At 33.7% G+C, this 7,869-nt stretch overlaps 1 protein-coding gene across 1 annotated transcript in view; it reads left to right on the forward strand.

Annotated features, from left to right (window-relative positions):
- LOC145297495 (nuclear pore complex protein Nup93-like) overlaps positions 1–7,869 on the forward strand; it is an 88,464-nt gene that overhangs the window by 71,630 nt on the left and 8,965 nt on the right. Inside the window, exons 20-23 of the mRNA XM_080143391.1 lie at positions 568–685; positions 2,977–3,060; positions 5,314–5,384; positions 7,542–7,596. Of these exons, the coding sequence (XP_079999517.1) occupies positions 568–685; positions 2,977–3,060; positions 5,314–5,384; positions 7,542–7,596 (328 nt within the window). The remainder of the gene's footprint in view (positions 1–567; positions 686–2,976; positions 3,061–5,313; positions 5,385–7,541; positions 7,597–7,869) is intronic.

A 7,869-nucleotide genomic window follows, 5' to 3' on the forward strand; every position in this document is an offset into this window, starting at 1 on the left:
ATACTCCATTAAAAATCGTTCCTCAAAATAACTAGATTCGGCATTAAATAACCTGAAAAAGGTTGATATGCCGTAAAACAACCAACCAACTCCGACTCTCCTTCCTTTTCTTCGTGGGTGGGGATGGGCTGGCTATGATGCCCCCCTTTTCCTATCTCCTGGAATCTTTTCACCCTCTAACTGATTCTAAGCCTTTGTTAGTGGTCATAATTCCACCACCCAGAGGTTGACCACTCGAAATATCCACTGGTGATAACATCTACATAGTCTCCATTCAGGAGGGCTTTTTTTTACTCCCGTTCATCCCTAACAAGGCATATCGCCACTTGGATGTAAGGCGCTACTATTTGGGACCATGCCTAAGAAAGATTAACAAGATGTTTGTTTACATTACATTTAAATTATCAGTTTGCTTTATCCCCCTTCCCTTTTCCTTTGGCCAAGCATCTTTCACCTGCAACGTCTGCACCAATAAAACCTGCTGTGCATGTTTACACAAATATGGAAACAATGTTTAAATAATGGATGCAAAACAACTAATCATGAAATCTTTTTTTTTTCTAACAGTTACCAGACGTTGGGTCATGACGCCACTCAAGACAGCACGAATACTTTCTACTTAATGTTAGACTTAATGACGTTCTTTGATCAATTCCACAATGGTGATCTTTCCAGTGCTTTACAGGTAAGACATATCAAAGCTTACAAGCGATTTTTTTTTTTTTGTTTCAAAGGTAATTCAAAGAGGACAATGCAGATAAAACATATTAACAATATTATAAGCAGTTGTGAAAATCGAGTTTTTTTAGAGAAACCTCTCTTTGTTGTAATCTTGTATGTTTGTCTCTCCTGAATTCTTTTCTACTCTCATTATCCATCTGGCTTTGGTATTTATGCTGCTGTAAATGTCCCAGACTCCGGGATGGGTAACGCCAGGCAACGTCATGCACGATTATACATGAAGCCACTTGATTAAATTAAAAGAAAGTGTATAGAAGTGAAAGAACAGAAAGTCATTTTTTATGAAACAAAAGTCATCTAAGAGGTGTCTTCAACAAGTTTCCAGACTTTTTTTTGTACAGCCATTTATAATTGTCGTAGACTCTTGAAAATTTTATGTTATTGCTATACATCTTATGAGATGACTAATTTTTATGTATAATTGTTGAAAAAGCTTTCATCCTAATACGATGATGATGATGATGATGCAATTGGAAAACCAACAAAAATTTGTTCCCCTTTTTTAGTTCTACTCATTTCATTATAGAGTCATGACCAAAATCAGGGATGTGAGTTTTTGTTTTTTTTGGGTTTTTTTAGCCAAATTCTGAAATTTTTTAAATCATGAGAAGCGAATTTCCACTTGAATCTATCATGTGCATTTTCAGCTTTTTAATAAAAAATTTGCTTTTTTTTTTTTTTTTATTTAGATATGAAAAGGTGATTCCCCCCCCCCCCACCTTTTATAACAGTTTATTGAAAATATTAATTTTCGTGTGACACCTACGACTTCAAACAATTCATGATGGGGGTGGAAGAGTTACCAGGTACCTCCAATAAGTTTCCAGACATTTTTCGTATGGGCACTTTTATTGATAGTACACACATGAAACTTTAGTCCTCTTTGAAGTAATCTCCTCCGGCTGCAATACACCTGTTGTACCGTTTCAACAACTTCTGGAAGTCCTTTTGTGTGAGCATGTCAATGATCCTCGTCACAGCCTCTTTCATCTCCTAAATTCTCTCATAACGACAGCCTCTAAGATTTTCCTTAAGCTTAAGGAATAACCAAAAATCACAGAGAGCAAGGTCTGGATTATAGGGAAGGTGAGGAACTGTCTTGGTGCCCTTCTTGGTCAAATAGTCTGTGACAACTTTTGGGACAAACTTCGTGCAAATCTTCTGCATCTTCAGTTCCTCACGAATAATTGTGTGTACAATTCTCACACTGACATCAAACTGTGTATTTATTGTCTCTATAGACACATGACAGTCCTTATTCATGAAATTCTTTATTTGGCCAATCAACTCTGATGTTCTGACTTTCTTACCCCTTCTACACGTCTCATCATCCCTCACAGATGCCCTGCCTTCCTTGGAACTCTTATGCCACTCAAAAACTGATGCTTGATTCATGCAAAATGGTCCAAAAGCAGTCTAAAGCATTCCATACGTTTTTGTGACATTTTTTTCTGAAGCAGAATTCTATTACATATTGTTCTTCGAAAGTGTCCTCACGTCCAGATTGCATTTTTGAAATTCACCAACTGTGACAATCAGGCTTTAGTATGATCTATTCCAATTTCTACTGTAGCTGTTCATTTGAACCTGTAATCATAAAAATTGGTCAGTCATCTCATAAGATGTATAACAATAACATACAAAATTTTCAAGAGTCTACGACAATTATAAATGGCTGTACAAAAAAAGTCTGAAAACTTGAAGGCACCTCATAGATGACTTTTGTTTCATAAAAAATGACTTTCTGTTCTTTCACTTCTATACACTTTCTTTTGATTTAATCAAGTGGCTTCATGCCTTGTCTGAAGTAATTTCCATATAAAATGAATAGTTTCCTCAACAGCTTTTAGTTCCATTGCTGAGATGACCTGTTTTCTGTTGGCTGAAGTATTTCTCTAAAGTTTGACAAATTCCATCTTCCCAGGTTGTTGCCTTCTTTCAGAGGGAGTTTATTTGCTGCGTGAGGTTCTCAGATCAGGGAATGCTAATAGAAACTGTTTCTTTTTTTTTTTTTTGTGGGGGTAAATATAAACCTTTCAACTATCAGCATAAATAGCTGCATCTTCAACTTAATGTTGTGTTTTATTTATTTTTGTATTTTTCTATCTTAATTTTTTTTTTCAGTTTCTGAAGGATAAAATTAAGTTTTTTCAAAATGGCTTTCGAATGTAACATCAAATAACATTTTATGATTCAAGACATTTTTATGAAGTGAATTTTTCTTTTATTTTTCAGGTTATTCAGAATTTAAAGATAATCCCACTTGATGTTGACCATGTCAAAAGCAGCATTACAGGTTTTAATTATTTCTCCGATGAGGTAAACGATTTTTTTTAAAAGAACTAATTTCCTTGGTGGCTCACTAATTCTAGTAAATTAATTGATATCATGCCAAAGCTATAATTATTTTCTTACGGTAATATTTTAAGCCCTATTTATGAAGCAGACTAAATAGGTCACTTGATAGAACCTAAAACTGAAGACCTCAAGGTTGTGGTGTGATACTATTGATGCCCCCCCCCTCAGTTATTGGAAGAGAAAAGAATATCTAAAAAAATATGATCAGAACAAAGATTATAGGGAGTGAGTTCAGTATAAAGGTGCACAAAGGCAACTGAAATAGGATTGTTAATCAAGGTGTGGTAGGGATTGGAACAAAGGATTGGACACTAGAGGTTCAAATATTTAGGATTAGTTGGACAGTTTTAGGAGTGGCAATGCATTTTATGACAGTTTACCATAGTTTGGAGTTTGAAACAGTTAGCAGTTTGGATGTCTTACGAGAGAGATCAGAGAGATTGAAGTCGAACCGGGCGAAAGTAGCTTGGGCTGAGAAGAACATCACATTTACAGGGTTGCTTTACAACTGATCTACACATAATGTATTGGAGTTTGTGTTTTCTTTTGTGAATTTGTGTTTTATTTTTATGCTTGTGAGCTAGTGCTCGCACCCTCAGCAATCATTAAGATGACACAACAATAAGAAAAGCACAACATACAACAGCGTTGAGGTGACGGTTGTCAAAATGGAGATGCACATGACTTCAAAAGTATATTTATTGTTTCTAAATTTGTAAAAAAAAAAAAGAAATCTGATTTCAACGAAACAAATGATCCTTTTAATTTAATGCAACAATTTAAATCATTGTAAAATCGTTTGATTTGTATCACAAAAATAATTGCCTGCTAAATAATTTTTTAATGAAACAAATGTCACTTTTTGGACAAAGGCAGAATTCTATTAATGATGTTTTATTAAATCTTGGAACAATTCGATTTTGAAATGGACAAAATCTTCATTTTTTTCAGCAATACCAGATAATCAACATTTAACTTTTCGTCTTTGCTGATGAGACAATTTCATTTTACTTTAAAAAAAGTAAACAAATAAAGAGTTTTTCCAAGAGAGATCAAAGAATTTAATGAGTAATACTTGTAAAAACATAAACAAGAGAAAGAGGATGAAACTATTAATATTAATGTCTTTTTATTATTTTTTTTTTTCATAAAAATTTTTGTAGCTTTGGTACATCTAATGTATATCATATTGTTTTTTTTTTACATTTTTTTTTTTATTACATTTTCACGCCAAACAGGGCACATTGCCACTTTGATGTAGGGGGCTACTATTAGAGACACAAGCTACAGGGGTACTATGTGGGGAGTTGGCAGCAAGACGTTGATTCACGTTATACTTGAACTTGTGCATGTCAGTACAGTTGGGGAAGCAGGAACCCGGAAGGGAATTCCAAAGTCTAGCGGTTCTGTGGAAGAAATTACTGGAGTAGAAGGCTCTCTTACATCTAGGGATCTCTACTGTGAAGGGGTGGAATGTAGCTGCTTGTCGGGTTTGTCGGGGGGGTATTTATGTAGAGAGGGTACAAGTGCTAGCAGTTCGTCGGAGCATTCACCGTTACTTGTAAAACAGGCAGAGGGATGCTACATTTCGTCGATGGGGCAGAGGCTGAAGCTTGGATGACAGTTCAGGACCTATCAGGTTGGCGACTTTCTTTTAAACCTTGTCTTGTAGCAGATGCACCGGCCCAAATATGACAACAATACTCCATATATGGGCGAATGGTGACCTTATAGAAGTACAGGATACTTTCAGGCATTTTAAAAGTCATATTAAACAAAGGTCGACATATTAATACTTTTGCCAAACCTAGTGCATCTGTAGATCTCTGAAAATAATTGTGTGTCTAATGACTATTTTAGATGAATGATAAAACCAAACTCCATGAAAAAAAAAAAAGAACACAAAAAAAAAAACAACGCAAGAAAAAGAACGCTATCAAAATAACTGGATTTACAGAAATAACTCCAAAGGTACTGCTACGTAAGAATAAAAAAATGATCTGAACATCTTATATTTTATCAAGCTAATAAGACACCAATAAAAGTTAATATGAAAAAAAAAGGCATAAAAAAAAACTATTAGCACTTGTTGGTTCTTATCCAACAAGTTGGTTTGGTATTAAATAATCCAATGATGGTTGATGTGCTGTAACCCCCCCCCCTCCACCAAAAACAAAAAAAAAAATTAATGCTTTATTTGATTTTGCTTTCCAGGTCCGTAAATGCCTCCCTGATATCCTGCTGAGCACCATGACTATTTTGAATACAATTTATAAACAAACAAAGTAAGTAGATTCGAATTATAAAGAAAAAAAACCTTTTTAAATTCATTAAAGTTCATTTCATAAGTAATGTACTAATTTTGAGTAAAAAAAAAAAAAAAAAAGAGTTGTATTTTATATTTTATTTGATTCTTGTCTAGAATGTATGTTATACTGGAGTTTCTATGCATAAAGGAAATTACACTGGTTCTCGCTATATATATATATTGTAAAGAAGTGAACCATTGTGGAAATTCAGTCGACTAAAATAAGATGGAAAACGGGGTGAGGAAAAGGAAAAAAAAATGGGGGAAGTTACATGTAACAAATGTACAATTCAATAAAATAAATAAGTCGATTAAAAAAAAGATCGTTAAAATACACCCGCTTCATTCGAGACCATCAACCTACCACCAGAAAGTCTCAGTTGATAGAATCGTCCATCGGCCAACACTTGGTCGATAAAAAGGAGTGCGGTCTTGCATTCTCTCCGGAGTGTTTTTCTGTTTTGTACCGAGGACGTACAAAGTTCCACCTGTCTATCCTCGAAGCACTTGTCATCATTTCTACCCCCCTACTTTGTGCAAGCAGAGAAACATCCGGCTTTAATTAGAATTATTTGGGTAGTCACAGTTTTTTTTAACCTCCTCTCCGCTCTTACTCCATTCCACTACCAAATATTCGTAAAAAAAAAATAATAATTTTCAGACTTATACCCTTGAAAAGTTAGTCTGAACGAAAAGCGCTCCGGGTGTATTTTAACGATCTTGTTTTTAATCGACTTATTTATTTTACTGAATTGTACATTTGTTACATGTAACTTCCCCTATTTTTTTCCTTTTCCTCACCCCGTTTTCCATCTTATTTTAGTCGACTGAATTTCCGCTATGGTTCACTTCTTTAGAATTATTCTAAAATTTTGCCAATTGAATAAAGATATATATATATATATATATAGTGCCAGTAACGTTACACCGGTGAGAAGGAGCGACAGTACTCCACTGCCTTGCTGAGCATTAATCAGTCATACCCGTATTCCTACCTTTGTAGCTGTGATGTTAATACACTTCGTTTGTTAAACCAACCTCAACTTGATTTTCTTCTTTTACTATTGTGTTACGACACAAGAGGGTATAAGAAAAATTGATGATAAAAAAAATAAAGATTGAATAAATTACAATATTTCCTTCTCCATCAAACATTTTAACCAGGAATTTTAATAAAGATTTTCAAACATGTTGTGTAAATTGTCACATATTTTTTTTTTCATAACTTACTATGAAGCTCTACTACTTGCATATTGAGCACTGTTGAAGTAAATACTTAGAATCATTGCATTAAAAAATATTTCCTTATAACATTTTAAGTCGATACATGAAATTATCTTTACCATTATATAAAAGTCATTTTGCATGTGTGTAAATTCCTTCTCATAGGTTCCCAAACGCCTGAGCTTATCCTTTGCAAATTTTATAACAAAGGTAATTTATGTGGCTGGTAGTGTTCTTAGACATGTCTTGTACAGATAGTCATCCAAAAAGTATGGAAATTCGAAAAAATTCCTAAAAACAGTTTTTTTTTTTATAGATAAAAAAAAAAGAATTTTTACATTTTACACCAACAAGGGAGATAATAAAATCTTAGCAAATAATTTCTTCTTAAAAAAAACAAAACAATTATTAACATCTGGAGGTAAGCTCAGTGGTAGAGCATTCAACTGCAGATTGGATGATCCCTTCTTCAAGCTCGGATGTATCTCACCATTTTATTTTAATTTTTTCTTATTAATGAGTTCAATTTACGATAAAAGAAGAGGTACTATTTAAAATCACTGCAAATCGTTTTTTTTCTTTTGCGTATTTTAAAACTAAACATTAATCAGAAGTGACCTTCCCAGGGCATTTATCGTCAAGCCCAAATATTTAAAAAAACATTTTCGTGAATTAGTCTACCAGGCAAATTATTTGTCGTAATATATAATAATCAATATAGGATTGATTCTATAATAATACATATGCAATCTGCATAAATTAAAATATGTTTAAGCGTATTGTATGACCGGACTACACCGGGTGTCCAGCTAGTGTGTTATATATTTTTGTGTTTTTATATATATATATATATATATATATATATATATATATACACGTATGTTTAATATTCAAAATTTCTTCTTTTAAGGAAATCATTCCCACAGAGTCCTGGTCCAGTCAGAACTATTGATGGTCAAGATGCAGTAAGTCTTTCTTACATAATTGCCATATTTTAATTACACACTTAAAACTGTTTTGAAATAAGTCGGGCATCTTGTTCCTAAAAATGGAACAAATCAAACAATCTTCTTCCTTGCATAGTCACACATCATATTGCAAAAGTCCGCACATGTTTTTTGGTTTTTCCATCTCCTTCAGTTACACAACTGAAGGAGATGGAAGGACGAACTAATTGAAGTGTGTACCACTAATTTTCAATTCCTTGTGAAGCGTGTCAAGCCAACATTGTTTTGGCT

The sequence above is a fragment of the Euprymna scolopes genome, chromosome 18 (genome assembly GCF_053919585.1).
Source record: "Euprymna scolopes isolate OS-2025 chromosome 18, ASM5391958v1, whole genome shotgun sequence".
Lineage (NCBI taxonomy): Eukaryota > Metazoa > Mollusca > Cephalopoda > Sepiida > Sepiolidae > Euprymna > Euprymna scolopes.